The sequence below is a fragment of the Pan troglodytes genome, chromosome 19 (assembly GCF_028858775.2).
Source record: "Pan troglodytes isolate AG18354 chromosome 19, NHGRI_mPanTro3-v2.0_pri, whole genome shotgun sequence".
Taxonomy (NCBI): Eukaryota; Metazoa; Chordata; class Mammalia; order Primates; family Hominidae; genus Pan; species Pan troglodytes.
Window position 1 is genome coordinate 22,306,981 of NC_072417.2, and position 23,682 is coordinate 22,330,662.

The 23,682-nt window shown below is 43.2% G+C and overlaps 1 protein-coding gene across 1 annotated transcript in view; it reads left to right on the forward strand.

The window, feature by feature from the left end:
• The window catches only part of LOC129137744 (leucine-rich repeat-containing protein 37A3-like), a 38,590-nt gene extending 15,487 nt beyond the window's left edge, over positions 1-23,103 (forward strand). The window contains 7 exon segments of the mRNA XM_063798417.1: positions 15,462-15,580; positions 17,526-18,746; positions 18,749-19,041; positions 19,622-19,726; positions 22,464-22,518; positions 22,597-22,726; positions 22,832-23,103. Coding sequence (XP_063654487.1) covers positions 15,462-15,580; positions 17,526-18,746; positions 18,749-19,041; positions 19,622-19,726; positions 22,464-22,518; positions 22,597-22,634 — 1,831 coding nt within the window. The 3' untranslated portion in view covers positions 22,635-22,726; positions 22,832-23,103.
• Positions 23,104-23,682: the final 579 nt, after the last annotated feature.

The window sequence follows — 23,682 nt, forward strand, 5'->3', positions numbered from 1 at the left end:
CTGGGCATCCCCAGGGTTTATGCTCACCGGTCAGTGCTGGTGTGACATGATGTCTGAGCACCGGCACTGTGTCCAGCGCATTGCTAGGCACTAGACACGTGCTCTTTCATTTATTCCTCAAATTGCTTTGTGCTGTAAACGCTACCCAGAAAGGCTCATGTTCATTACTCAAGTCACTTCACCAGAAAGTGACAGAGCCAGAATTCAAACCCAGGTCTGCCAGATTCCAGGTCCCTTGCTTCTTCTGTTGTTCCTCATTGCAAGGGAGTCTTCTTCAAGGTTATTCTCTGGACTTTGATTAAGATACAGGCTCACAGCTGGGCATGGTGGCACATGCTGTAATCCCAGCACTTTGGGAGGCCAAGGTGGGTGGATCACTTGAGCTCAGAAGTTCGAGACCAGCCTGGCCAACATGGTGAAACCCTGTCTCTACTAAAAATACAAAAATTAACCAGGCATGGGGACGGGTACCTATGATCCCAGCTACTCTGAAGGCTGAGGCAGGAGAATCACTTGACTCCAGGAGGTGGAGTTTGCAGTGAGCCAAGATCACACCACTGCACTGCACTCCAGCCTGGGCAACAGAGTGAGACTTCATCTCAAAAAAAAAAAAAAAAAAAAAGAAAAGGAAAAAGGCTCACCGTTTCAGATTCTCTAGATTTTGCCCCTGAAAAAGCATTTACGTGATGCATTCCGAGGTCTTGTATGGAGGAGCTTGGTGTGGGGAGATGTGTGGCTCACGAACCTATGTAGATGAATAAAGGAAAGAGGTTATTTTCTCCCCAAGTACATCGCGCATATTGGGTGAGGATCTAGGTCATCTGCTTATTTCTTTGACTACCTTCTTCCCTGGAACCAGTTTTCCCTGACAGCCTTGGGATTCTTGCATAGATCATTTTGGAGTTTGTCATTTAAATTTATTTTCACGGCCTGCTTTGGACATTTTTTCAGCTAGAGCTGTTAGAATTTCAGTACATTTAAGACAGTGATGACATGCTCCAGTCCTTTCATCTCTGTCTCCTCAGTTAATAGAAAGGAAACATAGCCCATCTATCTGGACCTGTACAGAAGAATTTGGAGGGAAAAAAAAAAAACAGGCAAGAAATGTTCCCTTATTTTGTGAGCTACCTTTATTCTGTCCCATTGTTCTACAGCAAAAGGCTTGTATAAAAATATTTCAGTTTTCCTCATCTAATAAGGCATATTTAATAAAATGATTTAGAGCAGTACTTCTTAAACTTTTACTCTGAGACAGTCTTTGAGGCTGAAAAAAAGCTTGCCACATTTTACTCCCATAAAGATACCAAAAAGGCGATGGACTGGGAGTCAGTGCACCTTAGTTTAATGTATAAAATGAAGGACTTGAACCAGAAATGGAAATGATCATCCACTGTGAATCTAAAAACACTCGAGGGTGGGCGCGCTGGCTCATGCCTGTAATCCCAGCACTTTAGGAGGCCAAGACAGGCAGATCGCTTGAGCCCCTGGAGTTCAAGATCAGCCTGGGCAACAAAGTGAGACCCCAATCTCTACAAAAAGACTTTTAAAAAGTGGAAACATAAATATAAATAAATAAAAACATTCATATCATTTGGTTTGTGGAAAAGAGTTGCTGTAGAGTCCTCAAACTTGAGCCGTTGAGCCAGTTCCCACTCAGTCTCTCCATGGCCCAGGCACAACCTTAGTCAAGAAAAGAATGCCTTAGAACAGGAGGAAAATAGGATAATATCGAATGGCCCTATATTTTGATTTCATTAGGGACAAATGCAAAGATCCTAATGTCAGCTGGAGAAGAGCTTCCTAGTTCACAGGTAATGCTGAGCTCAAGGCTATGGATGAGCTATCAGGAAAGAGGGAAGGTTGGAGAGTGAGAGAATTTTGGAGGAAAGATAACAAACTTTGCTAAGTTGTTTGGCTACATATTGCCTTACAGTCATTATTTTTGGTGTTTAAGAAAAATAGAAACAGGGTCTCACTTTGTTACCCAGGCTGGTCTCAAACTCCTGGGCTCAAGCTCTCCTTCTGCTTTGGCCTCCCAAAGTGCTGAGATTACAGGCTTGAGATGCTGTGCCCAGCCTACATTCATTTTTAATAGCTGGGAGGAAAGTGGGCAGAGGAAGATATAGAATGAGGGGGTAGCCGACTTTGTACAGAGCCCACCAGTGGTCTTACAAGTTTTCATGCCAAAAAAAATCACGAAGGATATTTAAAGCCCTAGTTTGAGAATCCATACTTAACCAGTCATGTGGCACTCACATTCTTTCTCTTTGTAACATCATCTTATTGCATATTAGTGTTACAAAACAAGTTAATGGCACTGAAAAACCATCTGGAATAGGAAGAGGAGGGGGATCACAAGGCAGGACAAGCTGTGTGGCTCCCAGCCTCGCCACTGACTCACTCTGATCTTGGTCAAGGGAGAGTGAATCTTCACTCCTCTTTTTTCCATCTGCCAGCATGTTTGGTCTTCTGGCACCTGGTGTTCTATATAGTACAACATGCTTCTTTGTGTTAAATTGAGACTTGATCCACATACCATCAACGCAGTATTATAAAGTGTACAATTCAGTGGTGGTTAGTATATTCTCAAGGTTGTATAGCAAACAATCACCATTGTCTAACCCCAGAACATTTTCATCATCCCAAAAAGAAACCTGGTACCCATTAGCCATCACTCCCCAGTGCTGTCTTCCCTCAGGCCCAGGTAACTACTAATCTACTTTGAGTCCCTATGGATTTGCCTATTCTAGATCTTTCATATAAACAAATCATACAGTATGTGGCCTTTTGTGTCTAGTTTCTTTTCACGAAGCATGTTGTTTCTAAGGTCCTCCCATGCTGCAGCATGGATCATTCCTTTGCAAGGCTGAGTGATATTCCATTGTATGGAGCAATCACTGTATCAGTTCATCCATTCATCACTTAGTGGACATGTGGTTGTTTCTACTTTATTTTGGCTTTTATGAATAATGCTGCTATGGACATGCATGTACTACTTTTTGTGTGGACATGTTTTTAATTCTAGGGTGCATCCCTAGCAGAATTGCTAGATCATATGGCAACTCTTACGTTTAACTTTTTGAGGACCTGTCAGGCTGATTTCCACAGTGGCTGCTCCATTTTACACTTCCATCTGCAGTGTTTGAGGGTTTCAATTTCTCCAGGTCTTTGTCAACACTGTCGTTGTCTGTCTCTTCTCGTAGCCATCCCAGTGAGTGTAAAGTAGTATCTCGCTGCAGTTTTTGATGGACATTTCCCTAATGATTTAAGACATTCAACATTTTTATGTGTATATGAGCCATTTATATATCTTCTTTGAAGAAATATTTATTCAAATCCTCTGCCGATTTAAAAAATTGATTTGTCTTTTTATTGAATTATAGGAATTCTCTATATCTTCTGGATACTCTGGATATTAGACCTTAACAGATAATTTGCCAGTATTTTCTCTCATCCTGTGAGTTCTGTAACTTTCTTGCCAGTGTCCTTTGATGCACAAAAGTTTTTAATTTTGATAAAATCTAATGTATCTATTTTTCCTTTGGTGGTTTGTGCTTTTGGTGTCATGTGTGTGTATAAAATGTCTTATTCTTCTTTAAAAAGGTTCAGTGTTTGGTTTTAAATCAGGCTGTGTCCCTTTCATCTGTCTGACATTCTTTTCACCATGTCAGGCTGCCTTCAGCTAGTAATACTTCATTAAATTCAAAAGACAAAATTGTTTTAAAAGAAAAAAAATCCAGTTTGGAGAAGAAAAAACTGTTGTCTAATTTAAGGTCATGAGATTTACTCCCATGTGTTTGTCTAAGAGTCTTATCGTTTTGGCTCTTACATTTAGGTATTTGACATATTTTCCATCAATTCTTATAATCGTGTGAGATGTAGGGGGTCCACCTTCATTATTTTGCACATAGATGTTCAGTTGTTCCAGCACCATTTAAAAAAAAAAAACATTATTTCCACGTAGAATTGTTTTAGCACCCTTGTCAAAAATAAATTTTCCGTAAATGTGAGGGTTTATTTCTGGGTTGTCAGTTCTATTCTATTGATACATTTGTCTGTCCACATTCCAGTATCACACTGTGATTGCTGTAGATTTGATTTGGGTTTTGAAATTGGGACATTTGAGTCTTCCCACTTTGTTACTTTACAAGATTATTTTGCTATTTAGGGTGCCTTAAATTGCATTATAATTTTAGAACTAGCTTGTCACTTTCTGGAAAGAAGCCAGCTGGGATTTTGATAAGAATTGTACTGATAATAGCACAGATATGTAATCAACCCAAATGCCCAACCTAACTGCTATGTTATTCCTATTCCAATACTTTGCAATATATGTAGCTTTTTAGAAAGAGGATATGTTAGCAGGGCGCAGTGGCTCACGCCTGTAATCCCAGCACTTTGGGAGGCTGAGGCAGGCGGATCGCCTGAGGTCAGTAGTTAGAGACCAGCCTGGACAACATGGTGAAACCCCGTGTCTACTAAAAGTACAAAAATTAGCAGGGCGTGGTGGCAGGCGCCTGTAATCCCAACTACTCAGGAGGCTGAGGTAGGAGAATCACTTGAACCCGGGAGGTGGAGGTTGCAGTAAGCCGAGGTCACGCCATTGCACTCAAGCCTGGGCAACAGAGTGAGACTCCAATGGAGACGAGGTTTCAGCACGTTTATCAGGCCGCTCTTGAACTCCTAACCTCAGATGATCCACCTGCTTTAGCCTCCCAAAATGCTGGGATTACAGGCATGAGCTACCGTGCCCGGCCAATAAATGAAAACTTTTTCACTCCAAAAAACAACAATTGTAGTGAAACCATAGATCAGTTTGGAGAATCGTGCTATTATTATCTGCTTCATGTTTACAGAATACTCTGTTGAATTTGGTTTGCCAGATTTTGTCAAGCATTTTTCCATCGACATTCATAAGAAATACTGGTCTGTAATTTTTTGTGTGTGATGTCTTTAGTTTGGATACCAGGTTAATATCAGCCTCATAGAATAAGTTAGGAAATGTTCTTTCCTCATCTGTATTTTGAAAGACTTTATGAAGGATTGGTGTTAATTCTTCTGTAAGTATTTGGTAGATTCATCAGTGGGGCTGCCTGCTGGTCTTCAGCTTTTCTTAGTGGAAAGTTTTTTGATTACTACCTCAATCTCTTTACTTGACATAGGTCTGTCTATTCAGATTTTCTGTTTTTTTGTCAAGTCAGATTCAGTAGTTCATATCTTTCTGGTAATGTGTCTTTCATCCAGCTTATCCAGTTATTAGCATATATTGTTTATATGTATAATCCTTTTTATTCATATTATAATCCTTTTTATGTCTCTAAGAACAATAGTAATGTCCCCTCTCATTTCGAATTTTAATAATTTGGTCTTCTGTATTTGTGCAGTGCAGTGGCTCACACCTGTCATCCTAGCACTTTGGGAGGCTGCGGTGGGAGGATTGCTTGACCCCAGGAGTTCAAGGCCAGCCAGGGCAACATACTGAGACCTTATCTCTACAAAAAAAAAATTTAAAATTTAGCTGAACGTGGCGGCACACGCCTGTAGTCATAGCTACTCAGGTGGCTAAGGCAGGAGGATCACTTGAGCCCGGGAGATCGGGGCTGCAGTGAGCCATGATTGTGCCACTGCACTCCAGCCTGGGAAACAGAGTGAAAACCTGTCTTGAAAAATGAACAGTAAAAGAACAAAATGTTTGTGGCCAGATGCAGTGGTGCATACCTATAATCCCTGTATTTTGGGAGGCCAAGGAAGGAGGATTGCTTGAGACCAGGAGTTTGAGACCAGCCTGGGCAACATAATGAGACCCTATCTCTAAAAATTTTTTTTAGTTAGCCGAGTGTGGTGGTGCGCACCTGTCCTCTCAGCTACATCTTAATTTTATAACGTTGTAGTTCAGATTAATTCCAACTTTGTTTCAATGGTATACAAAAACTTTGCTTCTCTAAAGCTCCACTCTCACCCCCTCCTTTATACTGTTATTGTCACACATTACATCTTTATATACTTTATGTTCATCAACTAGATTTATAATTATTGCATTAGGTAAGTATCTTTTTCTTATTTTTTTTTCTTTATTTTGGGACAGAGTCTCACTCTGTTGCCCAGGCTAGAGTGCAGTGGCACAATCTTTACTCGCCGCAACCTCTGCCTCCCAGGTTCAAGCGATTCTAGTGCCTCAGCCTCCTGAGTAGCTGGGATTGCAGGCACATAACACCACACCCAGCTAATTTTTGTATTTTTAGTAGAGACAGGGTTTCACCATGTTTGCCAGGCTGGTCTCAACCTCTTGACCTCAAGTGATCCTCCAGCCTCAGCCTCCCAAAGTGCTGGGATTACAGGCCTGAGCCACTGCGCCCAGCCAGTGCTTTTTATTTCTTTGTGCAGATTCACGTTAGTACTCCTTATAGGGCAGGTCTTGTAGCAACAAAGTCTCTCAGTTTTTATTTATCTAGAATATCTTAATTTCTCTTCAATTTCAAAGGTAGTTTTGCCAGGTATAGAATTATTGGCTGACAGTTTCTTTAGCACTTTGAATATGCCATTTCATTGCCTTTTATCCTCCACTGTTGTGTGTGGTTGCTTTGTTTTTAGACAGGGTCTTGCTCTGTTACCCAGGCTGGAGTGCAGTGGTGCAACCACTCACATCGTTGCAGCCTCCACCTCCCAGGCTTAAGCAATGCTGTCACCTCAGCCTCCTGGGTAGCTGAGACTACAGGCATGCACCACCATGCCCAGTTATTTTTTTTTTTAATTTTTTTTTTATTGATCATTCTTGGGTGTTTCTCGCAGAGGGGGATTTGGCAGGGTCATAGGACAATAGTGGAGGGAAGGTCAGCAGATAAACAAGTGAACAAAGGTCTCTGGTTTTCCTAGGCAGAGGACCCTGCGGCCTTCCGCAGTGTTTGTGTCCCTGGGTACTTGAGATTAGGGAGTGGTGATGACTCTTAACGAGCATGCTGCCTTCAAGCATCTGTTTAACAAAGCACATATTGCACCGCCCTTAATCCATTCAACCCTGAGTGGACACAGCACATGTTTCAGAGAGCACTGGGTTGGGGGTAAGGTCATAGATCAACAGCATCCCAAGGCAGAAGAATTTTTCTTAGTACAGAACAAAATGGAGTCTCCTATGTCTACTTCTTTCTACACAGACACAGCAACAATCTGATTTCTGTATCTTTTCCCCACATTTCCCCCTTTTCTATTCGACAAAACCGCCATCGTCATCATGGCCCGTTCTCAATGAGCTGTTGGGTACACCTCCCAGACGGGGTGGCGGCCGGGCAGAGGGGCTCCTCACTTCCCAGAAGGGGCGGCCGGGCAGAGGCGCCCCCCACCTCCCGGACGGGGCGGCTGGCCGGGCAGGGGCTGCCCCCCACCTCCCTCCCGGACGGGGCAGCTGCCGGGCGGAGACGCTCCTCACCTCCCAGACGGGGCGGCTGCTGGGCAGAGGGGCTCCTCACTTCTCAGACGGGGTGGCTGCCGGACGGAGAGGCTCCTCACCTCTCAGACAGGGCGGCTACCGGGCAGAGGGGCTCCTCACTTCTCAGACGGGGCGGCTGCCGGGCTGAGGGGCTCCTCACTTCTGAGACAGGGCAGCCAGGCAGAGACGCTCCTCACCTCCCAGACGGGGTTGCGGCCGGGCAGAGGCGTTCCTCACATCCCAGACGGGCATGCCCAGTTATGTTTAAATTTTTTGTAGAGACAGGGTTTTACTCTATTGCCAGTGCTGGTATCCAACTCCTGGCTTCAAGCAATTCTTGAGCCTCAAGCCTCCCAAGGTACTGGGAGTACAGGTGTGAGCAACCATGCCCAGCATCTCCATTGTTTTTGAAGAGAAATCAGCTATTAATCTTATTGAGGATCCCTTGTATGTGATGAGTTGCTTTTCTCTTGCTGCTTTCAAGATATTCTGTCTTTGGCTTCTGTCAGTTTGATTACAGTATGTTTAGATGTGGATCCCTCAGTTTTTCCTACTTGTAGTTCCTTGAGCTTCTTGAATATGCAGATTGTTTTTCATCATGTTTGGGAAGTTTGGGGCCATTATTTCTTCAAATATTCTTTCTCCTTTTTTCTGTTTTTCTTCTCCTGGGACGCTCATTATGTGTATGTTAGTAAGCTTGATGATGTGTTCCACAAACAGGTCTCTGAGATTCCATTCACTTTCATTCATTTTTATTTCTGTTCCTCAGAGTCAACAATCTCAATTAACCTTTAAGTTCCCCATTCTTTCTTCGGCCTGCTGTAATGTGCCATTGAGAACCTCTAATAATTTTTCCATTTCAGTTACCATACTTTTCAACTCTGGAATTTCTATTTGGCTCCTTTTTATGGTTTCTATCTCTTTATTGATATTCTCTATTTGATGAGACATTGCTTTCATACTTTCCTTTAGTTCTCTAGTCTACAGAACTGAATCATTTCTCTTATCTCTTTGAACATATTTTAAATAGCTGAATTAAATCCTTCTCTAGGCCAGGCATGGTGGCTCGTGCCTATAATCCCAGCACTTTGGGAGGCTGAGGCTGAGGTTGAGGCTGAGGCCAGGAGTTCAAGACCACCCTGGGTAACTTCGCAAGACCCCAACTATAAAAAATAAAAAAATCTTTGTCTAGTAAGTCTAACATCTGGTCTTTCTCAGGGACAATTTCTGCTTATTTCTCCCCCCACCACGTGTTTGGGCCATACTTTGTTTCCTTGCATCTTTCATAAATGTTTGTTAAAAATTGAATATTTTAAATAATATAATGTAGCAATTCTGAAAATCAGATCCATGCTGCCAGGGTTTGGTGTTACTGCTGCTTGTGTTAGTAGTTGCTATTTATTTAGTGACTTTTCTGAACTTCTTCTGTAAAGTCTTGCATTATATGTCATGTGTTGCCACTGAAGTATCTCCTTGGTTAGCTTACCGATCAGCTAATGATTAAATGAAGATTTACTTAAATTCTTGGAACTGATAAGTCTCCTAGTTTTTGCCAAGGGGCTCTGTGTACATGTTGGGGCATACCTTCAGCACTCAGCTAGACAATTTACAGCCATGCCTTAGCTTTCACTTCTTGCTTGTGCAGAACCTCAAGATCAGCCAGGGGTGAGAGTTTATGAACTTAGTAGGTCTTTCCTGACCATGCTGGCAGCCTGCCCTATGCACGTGCATGACATTGCAAATTGCCAGGAATATGTCTTATGGACTTCTAGTTTCCCAAGCATATATCAGAGTGTTTCAAAATTCCTGTGGACATCTTATTACTCAGCTTTTCCTATTAAGCTTTTTGATTAGGCTTTTTTTCCCCAAACCGTTATTCATTGCCGAATACAGTTGCCATGTTAAAACACTTGTCTGTAATTGTTTTCCAAAAACACCCTCTTTGGAGAGGCTTTCACACTAGACAGCTTTCATTCTGGTCAAATAAAGACAAACCTTTCAAATGAGGTCTTCCAGGGAACTACCAGACAGATGACATCATGACAGTTAACTGAGCATAAGGCTTTGAAGGAGCTCCAGCTCCATTCTGCTCCCTCTGCTTGGGGATGTGGGCTGTTTTTCAAGGCGACTACTGAGCTAGAGGGTGAGGAATGGTCTAAGGCAAGTTAACACAAATCTCACTGTTCTTACAGAAATTTTTCTTGAATAAATGCTCCTCGGGTTGCTGCAAGACTTTGGTTACATTTCTAGAGTTCTGAAAAAGTTTATTCTGGTCATTTTTTTTTTTTTTTTGCACTTTTTTTGGTGTTTGTTGCTTTTATGAAGGGATGAATTTTTGGATGTCTCTTTTTTTTTTTTTTTTTTTTTTTTTGAGACAGAGTCTCACTCTGTTGCCCAGGCTGGAGTGTGCAGTGGCGCAATCTCGTCTCACTGCAAGCTCCACCTCCCGGGTTCACACAATTCTCCTGCCTCAGCCTCCCGAGTGGCTGGGACTACAGGCGCCTGCCACCACGCCCAGCTAATTTTTGTATATTTAGTACAGACGGGGTTTCGCCTTGTTAGCCAGGATGGTCTCGATCCCCTGACCTCGTGATCCACCTGCCTCGGCCTCCCAAAGTGCTAGGACTACAGGCGTGAGCCACTGCGCCCAGCCTCGATGTCTTTATTCCACCATTTTCACTGATGTCACTTACAACATGGTTTTAAATCTCTGAAGGCTCACTGGGCACATGCCTGTAGTCCCAGATACTCGGGAGGCAAAGGAAGAAGGATCCTTTGAGTCCAGGAATTCTGGGCTGTAGCATGCTATGCTGATTGGGTGTCCGCACTAAGTTCAGCATCAGTATGGTGACCTCCCAGGAAAAGGAGACCACCAGGTTGCCTAAAAAGGGGTGTACCAGCCCAGTTCAGGAATAGAGCAGGTCAAAACTCCCATGCTGATCACTAGTGGGATCATGGCTGTGAATAGCCACTGCTCTCCAGCCTGGGCAACAAAGTGAGTGAGAATGTGTCTCTTAAAAAAAAAAAGTCTCATCGACCATAGACTAACTATTTAATCATGGGAAATGATTAGGGGAAAGACATAAAAAGAGAAACTATAATCCACTTTTTTTTGCTCTATTGCCCAGGCTGGAGTACAGTGGCTTGATCTTGGCTCACTGCAACCTCCGCCTCCCGGGTTCAAGCAATTCTCCTGCCTCAGCCTCTGAAACAGCTGGAATTACAGGCAAGCGCTGCCGTGCCCTGCTAATGAGAAATTGTAATTCTCATAGAGGTCCTCCCAGAGGAGTAGAAGAAGGTTGAAAGGCACTTCTGTATTTAGTCTTCTCACAATTAAGGCTGGGCCCAGTGGCTCACACCAGCACTTTGGGAGGCCAAGGCAGGCGGATCACTTGAGATCAGGAGTTCAAGACCAGCCTGGCAAACATGGTGAAACTCCCATCTCTACTGAAAACACAAAAAATAGCCAGGCGTGGTGGTGCGTGCCTATAGTCCCAGCTATTTGGGAGACTGAGGAAGGAGGATTACCTGAGCTTGGGAAGAGGAGGTTGCAGTGAGCCAAGATCATGCCACTGCACTCCAGCCTGGTCAATGGAGCAAGACCCTGTTTGGGTGGGGAGGGGAGGGGAGTGGAGGGGAGAGGAGAAAGGAAAGAAAGGAAAGGAAAGAAAATAGAAGGAAGGGGGAGGGAAGGAAGGAAGGAAAAAGAGAGAGAAAAAGAATGAAGAACGAAAATAAAAATTTTTTTAAAACCTAAGGTTAAAATAAACCCTTTTTCTTCATACAGATTAAACACATGAGTTCAAATTACAGCTTTGCTGCTTAATAGCTTGGTGACCTAGGACAAGTTATATAACCTCTCTGTGTCTCAGTTTCCTCATTTAAAAATAGGGCAATAATAATATCTACCACATAAGGTATTTGCTGATCACAAATACCTGGCAACCCAGTAGATACTCACTGTAATAATTATTATTTTTATAATTTCTGCCTAAGTACAAAGATGATTCTTGGGTTAACCTAAAGGTAGATTTTCTTTTATTTATTCCTGTTTCTTTTATTTTTCTTGTTCACCTTAAAGAATTAAAAAGAAAATCGATTCCAGCATTTTGGAATAAAAATTTGCATCAAAATCAATTTATTCATTTTATTGACATATAAACAAAATGTCATTTGTTTATTCAATAAACATTTGTTAAATGCCTAATACATTTCAGACATCATGCCAGGCACGGGGATGACAGGGCATGGTGGCGGGCACCTGTAATCCCAGCTACTTGGGAGGCTAAGGCAGGAGAATTGCTTGAACCTGGGAGGCGGAGATTGCAGTGAGCCAAGATTGCGCCACTGCACTCCAGCCTGGGCGACAGAGTGAGACTCCGTCTCAGAAAAAAAAAAAAAAAAAATGTGGTCTCTGCCCTCAAAGCGCTCATAGTCCAGGAGCCTGACAAGCGGACAGGTGATTACATGCAATGTAAGAAAGGCTGTGATGTCATACAAGAAGACAAGTGGGAGTATGGTTTTGACTAGTTCCTCCTCTTAGATTTATTCCTTCTTCTTTGGCTATAAAGCAAAAGAATTGGTCCTATTTTTTTCTAACTGTGCAAATTAAACCATAAAATTTAAAAACTTTATAAAGATAAAAGACAAGCAGCCAGCCGCAGTGGCTTATGCCAGTAATCCTATCAGTTTGGGAGGCTGAGGCAGGTAGATCACCTGAGGTCAGGAGTTCAAAACCAGCCTGGCCAACATGGTAAAACCCCGTCTCTACTAAAAATACAAAAATTAGCTGGGCATGGTGGTGGGTGCCTGTAATCCCAGCTACTCGGAAGGCTGAGGCAGAACAGGAGAATCACTTGAACCTGGGAGGCGGAGGTTGCAGTGAGCCAAGATCGAGGCATTGCACTCCAGCCTGGGCAACAAGAGCGAGACTCCATCTCAAAAAAAAAAAAAAAAGATGAACAACTTGAATTATGAAGAGCAACTTGAATTATGGAGGATGCTAGAAATACTGTTTCCTCCGCAGTCAGGGCTTCCTACCAACATACTCACTTTTAGGGTTTTTGACCTGAAAAGTTCTGTGGCATCTTTTTTCTTTGCTATCCACTTTTTTTTTCCTTGTAGTCTCAAAGGTTTGTCAGTATACTTTAAAACAATCCTGGTAACAGTTCTAGATTGAAGGAGACTAAAGAATCATGTACTAAGTGTAATGTCTGATGTTTGATTGGATTCTGAATTTTTTAACCCATGTTATGATTGGGACAATTGTGAAAATGTGTATATGGACCGCATAGTAGACAATGATAATATGAAGTTCCATTGGGTGATGATAGTCCTCTGGTTATGTCGGAGAATGCCTTGGTTCTTAGGGGCTGCAGGCTGAAGTCTTCAATGGTGAAGGGTCATTATGTCTGCAACTGACTCTCAAATGGTTTTGTCCAGAAAAATGTATAGACATACACACACGGAAAGCAAATGTGGCAAAGTATTAGCAACTACTGATTCCAGATTAAAGTTATACAGGTGTTCATTATACCATTTGAAAATGTTTCCCAGCCATTCTAAGGCTTAAAGGAAAAAAAGAAAATGTTTAAAATAAAAAGTTGGGGGCAGAAAAGAATACCAAAAATTTTGGGCTCATGCCTGTAATCCCAGCACTTTGGGAGGCCAAAGAGAGAGGGTGGCTTGAGCCCAGGAGTTCGAGACCAGCCTGGACAACATGGTGAAACCCCATTTCTACAAAATATACAAAAATTAGCCAGGCGTGGTGGCACACACCTGTAGTTCTAGCTACTCAGGAGGCTGAGGTGGGAGGATCACTTGAGCACAGGAGGCAGAGGCTGCCGTGAGCCAAGATTGCACCACTGCACTCAGCCTGTGTAACAGAGCGAGACCCGGCCTCAAAATAAACAAAAGAAACGCCTTTGTGGCAGAGGTAAGGTTGCTGTATAACAAAATGCTGGGTTACGGTTCCGGGTCCATTCCATATGAAGATCAGAGGCTTCCACTGGACCCAAAGGAATAATACTAGTCACTTGTGATTGTTCCTCTATAGGTTTGAAAGATGTGTCAGGCCAACTCATTGGATGCAGTTTTAATCTAAAACTCTATACATTATACCCCCAACTCATAGACTTCTTCTATCCATGAAACTCTCTTCTGTTTTCACAGTCTCAATGTGGCCCCAATAAAGCCATCCTTTTGGAGGACTCAGAAAAGGCCCCCCACAACCTCTGCAACATAATAATTATAGTTAACTCTTATTGAGCACTCACTGTGCACTAGGCATTTTTCAGGTATTGATTCATTTGATCCTCAAAATTCATTAGAGGTAGGTACTATTATAATGACAAGGCCAAGGAACAGAGATTTAACAATTTGCCCAAATTCACATTATTAGCAGACCTGAGATTGAAGCATAGTCTGGCTATGGAATCTGTATTCTTAATGGCCATGCTATACTGCCTAAGATTAACCTTTTACTTCAGTTACAGGGATTGTTTTTATCTCTCTGAAAGTGCCCCCAATAAGCCACAACAATAAATTAATCAATTGTCTCGGTTACCTCTTTTGCCCAAATTTACGTATTGAAAAAAATTCAAACAAGCCAGAAAGATGAAAGAATAGTACAGAATCTAATCAAAGATCAGGCACTGCATGTCATGTCTTCATTTCCTTTAATCTAAAACATGCTTCTACTTTCTTTGATCTTTCATGACATTGGCATTTTTTAAGAGTCAAAGATAGTTGTCTTGTAAATTGTCCCACAATCCGGATATGTCTGTTTCCTCATGATGAAATTCAAGTTAAGCATTTTTGGGAAAAATACTGCATAGGTGATGTATCCTTCCTGCCTCGTAACTGCAGATGGCCTGTAATACTAAGTTTGATCACTTGACTAAGGTGATCTTCCAGATCTCTCCATTGTAATTATTTTGCTGGGTACAGGGGCTCCCACTTGTAATCCCAGCACTTTGGAAGGCTGAGGTGGGAGGATTGCTTGAGCCCAGGAGTTCTACACCAGCCTGAGCAACATGGGGAAACCCTGTCACTACTGAAAATACAAAAGTACAAAAAAAAAAAAAAATTAGCTGGGCATGGTGGTGCAAGCCTATACTCCCAGCTACTCGGGGGACTGAATTTGGAGGATCCCTTGAGCCCAGGGGGGTTGAGGCTGCAATGAGGTATAATTTTGCCACTGTATTTCAGCCTGGGTGATAAAATAAAAATAAAAAATAATAATTTTCCGCTTGGTAATTAATAAATAATCTGTGGGTTGTTACTTTGAGTTCAGTGAAGATCCTGTTCTCAAATGTCTTTTCACCCAAATGTGCATCAATGATAATCCTTGTCTGAATGAATTTGTATTACACTGATGGTTGCAAAGTGACACTTTTAAAAATTCTGTCATTCCTTCTACATTTACTAGCTGGCATTATTTAATTGAAGAAGAACTCCCCCTCTTTCTTTTTCTATATCACTCTTCGTGGATTCTTCTTTATATTAAATATGTTGTAACTTATTGTTGTTATTCTTTTGAATGCTCAAATTGTCCAGATTTGACCAATGCAATCTTTATTATTTTTTAACTCCACAATCCAGGTTAAACTAAGCTATTTTTAATGCCCAGAGTAATTTATAATATTTTCCACTCCCAACAGGAATTGAGAAAGGGACTCCAGAAGTTGGGGGCTTATTCATACTTCTTAAAAGTCTACCTTCTTCCTCTGTACTTTCAGCCCAAAGTGAGACTTTTGAGTTGGGAAGAGATACTTCTGAATTAAACTACTAATCACTGTCACCCAATTGTAATCCCAACCATCTTTATTCTAGGCATACCATACTCACTGCCATGCTTACCCTTCAGTTGGGCACCTTTGCCCTCCTTCCTATTGGCCTTCTGGTTCCTACCCAACTGTCCAGTCCATAGGCTTCAATGACACCTTTTTCCCACCCCTGTGGTAGCGTTGGCTGCCTCCTTTACCTACTCAAGTAACCGCTTTACCGCTAATTTATTGCTCTCTGTTTTCATCTATAGGATCTTACCTAGCCATATGGCCTGCTGCCTCTGCCAATTTAAAAACAGCATTGAGGCTGTCTGCAAGACAGTCAAGCTGCATTGCAACAGTGCATGTCTGACAAACACCATACATTGTCGTGAGTCCAAATTGCACGGTGATAAATTGTTACATTAAGTATTTGTTTTTAAACTTTTTATTTTTAATGATGATAAAATTTGAAGCTAATGACATAATTGCTTTATTTTTATTTACTCATTCAGAGTTAAACTCCCTCAATTTCTGAACTACTCCCTTGCTGAGAGTCAGGTTCTCAGTTACTATTACAAAATTTAATAATAGAACTGTTCCATATGCACAAAGGACCAAGACAAAGGAATGGGAAGGCTAGGGAATAACATTAACATCCGCACACTGTGTACTGTGCTCTCTGCTTGATGCTTTGCCCACAGTGATAATTTCTTCATATAGTGCAATGTAGTTTGTAAGGTGGTTTTAAATTCATGTGGTCTCAAGTACTCTCTGCCTTATAGGACAGATGTAGATACGGTTTTGGTTTTTCTGTTTTTACAGTTTTATAAGAGTACAAGTGATGCTGTTTTATTTGAAGCCTGAGAGCTTCTGGTTCCATAACCAGAAATTGCTACCTGGCTCTTCTAATGGAATGGAGGGCTTTTCCATTCTTAGACCATCCAACTCTGAACTTGCTCTGAATCTCAAACCTTTCTGTTCACAGAACAAACGCTCAAGGGCTTTCAAGAGTGTTTCTGTAGATTAGGTTTATTAGCATCAACTTCATGACTTCTAAAATGTGACTGCTTTCATGTCCAGATAGCTGGAATACAGGTATCTACCAGTGATATGGGGTGGATAATTAATAATGCTTGGTTACATAAAGTCAGTGTTGCTTATTTTTCAAAACTTTTTTTTTTTTTTTTTTTTTTACCAATTATATTATTCCCTTCTCCCCAAGAAGTGGGCAGAAAAGCTTTGTTAACCTCCTTTTACAGATGAGGAAAAACAAGATCAGAGGTGCTAAGTGCTGTAGCCTAGTGCCAGGTCTTCTGGCCCCAATTCTGGGTTCTCCCCAAGCCCATGTTTCTTCCCCTTTCTCACAATCTTTACTTCTTCCTCTGACCCTCACCACCACCCAAAATACTTTTAATTCTGGAAAAGAAACCCAGCTGCACACTGGCACGCTTGACCTTCATGCAGTCAGAAGCTTTGGCTGATTCCCCATCCAAAATATTAGAGATGAAATGAAAGCAAAGTAGGCATCTGACAAAAGTTGCTTTTTCCCTTCTGCATTTTAGGACCTCAAGTAATGTTCATCCAGAAACTGCTATCATACCAGAGATTCATTGTGTATTTAACAACATAGGCATACAATCTGGCAAATTTGAAAAACTCTTAACATACACCCCAAATCCCTGCCCAAATTTAAGAACTAGGGTGGACACAGTGCTTTTTTCCATGTCGCATCTTCTGTGATGGGGCTACGATATGTGGGAGCAGAGAATGGGGAGGGTGGAGCGCATGCCAGATGAGGATCTATCAGCAATGGGTGGGGGCCTCCACTTTAGCATCTCCACCCTGCTCCTCTCAGAGGACCGCCTTTCATTGCATTCAGCTGTGATGGTAGCAAGAACACAGGCGAACCAAGGACGAGGAGAGCGGGAGCCTTGTGCTCTCTCTGCATCTGAGGCAGGACAGACAGCACAGGGTATGGAGCAGTCTGCAGAGAGGCCAGCTCATCAGCTCATCAGGGAAGCACTTTTCTTCCACCTTGGGCTTTGACTGAGCACTGGGCAATTGGCCCCTGGGGATCAATGAAATAATCCTAAGCAGAGTTACTGTATGTCACACTATGAAATGTTCCAAGTAGATGGCCGTGTTTTCAAGAGATATATTTTCTCCTTTTGTTTTGCCATTTCATAGGTTTAGGATTGGGTGTGTGTTTCTTCTCTCTGAATGGCACTCAAATGTTTGCTGACTCCTACTCTGTGTGACTGGGGTGTACAGCTATGGACTGATGCATCCCATCCCATCATCTTTCATGAGCAAAGCAGTCTCTTCTTTGACAGCTGAAGAAGAATCTGTAGGGAATCCAGAAGGAGCGTTCATGAAGGTGTTACAAGCCCGGAAGAATTACACAAGCACTGAGCTGACTGTTGAGCCGGAGGAGCCCTCAGACAGCAGTGGCATCAACTTGTCAGGCTTTGGGAGTGAGCAGCTAGACACCAATGACGAGAGTGATGTTATCAGTGCACTAAGTTACATCTTGCCGTATTTCTCAGCAGTAAACCTAGATGTGAAATCAATGTTACTACCGTTCATTTAACTGCCAACCACAGGAAACAGCCTGGCAAAGATTCAAACTATACGCAAAAACTGGTAGAGAGTGAGTAGAGTCCTCATGGGCCCAAGGAGCATCCAGAAAAGGCACTTCAAAGAGGTGGGAAGGCAGAGCATCAGGAGGGAACAGGGTGCCCAGGCATCTGTGGAGAACGCTGCCGAAGAAAAAAGGCTCGGGAGTCCAGCCCTAAAGGAGCTGGAACAGCCTCACACACAGCAGGGGCCTGAGAAGTTAGCGGGAAACGCCATCTACACCAAGCCTTCATTCACCCAAGAGCATAAGGCAGCAGTCTCTGTGCTGACACCCTTCTCCAAGGGCGCGCCTTCTACCTCCAGCCCTGCAAAAGCCTTACCACAGGTGAGAGACAGATCAAAAGACTTAACCCACGCTATTTCCATTTTAGAAAGTGCAAAGGCTAAAGTTACAAATATGAAGGCTTCTAAACCAATTGTACATTCCAGAAAAAAATACCGCTTTCACAAAACTCGCTCCCGCATGACCCACAGAACACCCAAGGTCAAAAAGAGTCCAAAGTTCAGAAAGAAAAGTTATCTGAATAGACTGATGCTCGCAAACAGGCCTCCGTTCTCTGCAGCGAAGAGCCTCATAAATTCCCCTTCACAAGGGGCTTTTTCATCCTTAGGAGACCTGAGTCCTCAAGAAAACCCTTTTCTGGAAGTATCTGCTCCTTCAGAACATTTTATAGAAACCACTAATATAAAAGACACAACTGCAAGAAATGCCTTGGAAGAAAATGTTTTTATGGAAAACACTAACATGCCAGAAGTCACCATCTCTGAAAACACAAACTACAATCATCCTCCTGAGGCAGATTCCGCTGGGACTGCATTCAACTTAGGGCCAACTGTTAAACAAACTGAGACAAAATGGGAATACAACAACGTGGGCACTGACCTGTCCCCCGAGCCCAAAAGCTTCAATTACCCATTGCTCAGTTTGAAATTCAGCTAACCCAGCAGCTACAGTCCCTTATCCCCACCAACAATGTGAGAAGGCTCATTGCTCATGTTATCCGGACCTTGAAGATGGACTGCTCTGGGGCCCATGTGCAAGTGACCTGTGCCAAGCTGATCTCCAGGACAGGCCACCTGATGAAGCTTCTCAGTGGGCAGCAGGAAGTAAAGGCATCTGAGATAGAATGGGATACGGACCAATGGAAGACTGAGAACTACATTAATGAGAGCACGGAAGCCCAGAGTGAACAGAAAGAGAAGTCGCTTGAGGTGAGGACCACACAGAAACATGAGACCCAGAATTCCCATCATTTAGCATATCCCAGGAAAGTGCCCACACAGAAGAATCTGGGACTCCCAGGCCATAGCTTATCTTGGCCATGTAACTTTGGTCATGACAGTGATCTCCCACTTTGCTCATGTAGAGAGTGAAATATAGATTAGGACACAAGATGAACTGTAGGCCGGGGGTGGTAGCTCACGCCTGTAATCTCAGCACTTTGGGAGGCCAAGGTGGGTGGATTACTTGAAGTCAGGAGTTTGAGACCAGCTTGGCCAACATAGTGAAAGCCTGTCTCCACAAAAAATAAAAAAATTATCTGGGTTGGTGACACGTGCCTGTAGTCCCAGCTACTTGGGAGGCTGAGGTGGGAGGATCACCTGAGCCCAGGGAGGTCGAGTCTAGTGAACGGTGTTTGCACCACTGTACCCCAGCCTCGGTGACAGAGTGAGACCCTCTTTCAAAAAAATAAAAAAGAACCTGTAAGCTACTCACCTGGAATACTGGGATTTTGAATAATTAGCTCTCATTGTGGTGTTTTTTTTTTGTTTTGTTTTGTTTTGTTTTTAGCTCACAAAAGAAGTTCCAGGATATGGCTATACTGAAAAACTCATCTTTGCATTAATTGTGACTGAAATAGTAATGATTTCGACTATACTTTTCTGCCTCATTGTGGTAAGGACAAAAATTAATTCAGGTTTTCAGAATGCAGTCCTGTCTTTGTGTAGATTCAGAGCTCACAAACTGAAAACCAAAGCCACTTTCCCACCTGCTGCTACTTGACATACTTCTTCAGTCATTTAAGGCTGAGGTGTATGCTTTGTTCTTTTACTGCAGTGTATATTTCAGGATTTTTAAAAGATCCTCGCGTCCAGATCTCTGTGAATTGACACCAAGTTAATCCCACTAGACTATTTTAAGAAGTCGATATAATAGCAAAATTTCTCCACCCAAAACTATGTCAACAATTGGATGTACTCATCAAGTCACCCTTACTCTGCCACTAATTTATTTCCTTGTTGCTGAAATGATGAGAGAGGTATAATCTCCACCCTCACGGAGTTGTCATCACCCTGGAGAGGAAGGAGAGAGCCAAAAGACAGAAGTATTGTCTTGTAGACTTATTAGATTTACACAGTATGGTCGTCCAGTGTGTAAGGCATTGTCTAAATAGGTCCAGTTAAAGCACTACAGAGTAGCCATCTTTTACAAAAATTGTTGGCCACATTTTTAAGTTCACAGGCGAGGGGGAACGTCTCATACTCTAGCCCTCCTGAGCCTAGACCCTCTGTGAGTTGTGTCACCATTTCTTGGACACCATGTGAGACATTCCCCCTCAGATTAGAGATGCTCAGCCTGCATCAACTTATCTAAAGCCTACATCTGGCTACTCTGGGGCAAGTCCTGTTTACAGTGCCCATTCCTGGAGCTTGCCTCTGTTTGTCTTTTGTTCGATTACATGATGTATTACTTTTCCCAACAGGCCAGTGCTAGCATATTGGAAGAGTGATTTAATAAAGCTGGCAACCTGGACGCTATGCCACCAGTCCAACCTTATTTGCCTCATTTACCATTTCCATTATTGTGGCAGCCCTCCATTCCAGCCACAGCAGCCCCTCACCATACCCCAGTCACACCACCTGCATTTCTGCTTTTGTCTGTGTGTTTGTCCATCTAAAATGCCCTTATTTCACTCTGCCTGTGGGAGTCCTATGCATCTCTCAAAAGCCAACTCAAGTTCATCTTTCTTCTTGACACCTTCCCTGAATATTCCAGCCCTGCTGAGCCTAGTCCCTTTGTGAGATTTGTCACCATTTCTTGGACACCATATGAGAGACTTCAGAGGCTGAAGTGGGAGGATCGCTTGAGCCTGGGAAGTCGAGGATGCAGTGAGCTGTGGTCGTACCACTGCACTCTAGCCTGGGCAACACAGCGAGGCCCTGTCTTAAAAACAGCCACCACCAAAAACTATCTTGGGATTTGAATAGGATTACGTTAAATTTGTAGATTAATTTGAGAATTTACATCTGTACGACATTCTAGGAATGTGCTATCTCATGATGGAACTAACAAGGATACACCTGCTGTCCTCAGCCCTTTCGGGAGGTGGGGAGGGATAGGAAGGAGAAAGGTTTTGGTGCTTATTGCTGCTGATGGTGGGCATCAGGCCAGGCCAGGGGCCTTCTTGGAGGCTCTGGGAAAGGGGAAGGGAAGGCCACCGGGTGTGAGAGAGAGGGCACTTGTCTCCTTCAAGGCTGATGGAAGGTAGGATATGTGAGTCCTTCCTCTTAAGTGGCAGGAAACAGTATTTTCTTTTATTTCTTTTTTTCCCCTGGATACTAGAACTGAGGAAACACTATTTTCTCATCTTACTGGTTTTTGCACCCCCACTCTATTCCTTTTACGCAAACCTCACAGAATTTTAACCAGAAAGGCCAGGCAGGATGGCTCACGCCTGTAATCACAGCACTTTGGGATCACTTGAGGTTAGGAGCTCGTGACCAACCTGACCAACATGGTGAAACCCCATCTCTACTAAAAATACTAAATTAGCTGGTTGTGGTTGCGCAGGCGTGTAATCCCAGCTACTTGGGAGGCTGAGGCAGGAGAACTGCTTGAAGCCAGGAGGCGCAGGTTGCAGGGGGCCAAGATAGCACCATTGCACTCCAGCCTGGGGAACGAGCCAAACTGTCTCAAATTAAAAAACAACAAAAAAGAATTTTAACTACGGAGAACTTAGTAGTTTGTCCTTTTATGACAGGAAAACTGAGAAGGAGAAAGGGAGAGTGTCTTACCCCATGGTCACACAATGCACTCTGCCTTTTCCTATTTTATTCAAATTCAAAAATAACATGTTGTGCTTTAAGCTGATTTCACAGCTCACTCACTCATCAGTGACAGCCAGCCGTATGAAGACTGTGAGATAGAGAACTTGGCTAGCTGCACTCAGGCATTTGCTTGAGGTGATCCAACTTATAGAATAAAGTATCTAGAAAAGGAAGAACCACTTCATCTCCCACCCCCCATCAAATGATGCCTGTGAGACTAAGTCTGAAGGGGACTGATATAAAATGCTTCTGCCCAGCATGGTTGTGCAGTTTGTTCACTGCACAAGGGCACTTGGCCAAGGGGATGAGTGGGAATGAACATCCTGCCCCTGCTCCATGCTGAGCCACATACAAAGTCCCCCCAGTATATTGTGGGGCCCTTCTGGACAGACATGGAGAGCTTCTGAAAGTCCCACATGCATGGAATTATTTTCAAGACCCCAGGTATGTGGTCTGTGGTGGTTCTTCTCCCTGTGATTATGGACTGAGATACTCATTTAGTCCTAGTAAGACCAGAGAAGTACATTGTGAGATACGTGGGAAATGGCTGCATCACTCACTGTCTTGTGCATGTGTCTCCCCAGGGGCATTTTCAGATTTCTGCCAGGGAGGAGATGCTCTTCGCGAAGGGAGAGTCAGGTACATTGGAGGATTCATTGCTGTGGCCAGGGAAAGCAGAGGACATGCAAAATTAATATTTCCCTTTCTATCTTCTAGGATGGACTTTTTTCATTCAGACAGCCGCTCTGGCTTAAAGATATGTACAAACCACAAGAGTAAATAATCACGCATGGAAGCTGCACAAGAAGTCATCTAATGAGGACAAGATCCTCAACAGGGACCCCGGGTAAATGACGGACCCTCACATTTCCCATCTAAAATGAGGAGGGGGTGAGAAGCTTAATTGCTCCTTTCAAGAATGAAAACCTTGGCATTGTTATTCTTATCCCAGGGACAGCGAAGCCCCAACAGAGAAGGAGGAGGAGAGTGAAGCCGAAGCCCTGCCATAGGAGGAGAACCCAGCCCACCTCAGGCCTCCTGAAAAGAAAACATAGCATAAACAATACCCATGAGAAAGAAAAGCAGGACTGAAGCCAGCGGCCCACGCATCCACAGAGGCAGTGGGCAGAGCAAGCACAGGGCCATCATTTCCTCCCTTGTTTCCCAGTCTAATTAGTCACCCAGACCTGAAAACAATTAAATACCATTGTTTTTGGTGCCCTCTCCCTTGGTTCATCAAGCACCAGTCATATAATACCACATACTTGAACTCCTGCCCACAGGGGACCTCCCGTCTCCTGGCCCCTATCATAGGATCACTGGGCCTACCTGCACTGTGGGGCCAAGCCCTGTCTTTTTCCCAAGCCCTCAAGCACACGCATGAATGTTCATCCAGACTTGGTAAGGGGCTTTTCACCCTTACAAGGTGGCAAAAGATTCACATTGCTTTTTTTAAAATTTGTTTTTCTTTTTAAAAATCCCAACCCTTGGATAGCAGGGAGGTGCTGGAGGGGTAGGGTCAAGAAGAGTGTGTGAAAACAGTAATTTCCCAAGACTGCCCTCTGCGGGACTGTATTTCAGAAAACACACTGGTGGGGCTACCTCTCCATTCACATGTACTGCCCTAGCCTCTCCCCATCCCCGGCTGATGCACTTCCATATCTGCACTGTTCGATAACAGCAGTAGCATGTTGCAGAAAGCGCTAGGATTCCTCCACTCCATCTTCAAAGAAAAAGTCGCTAATCACATTTGGTAGGTTAGTGAACGTTAAACACATTAGTGAGCAAAAGAAAATAGGAATG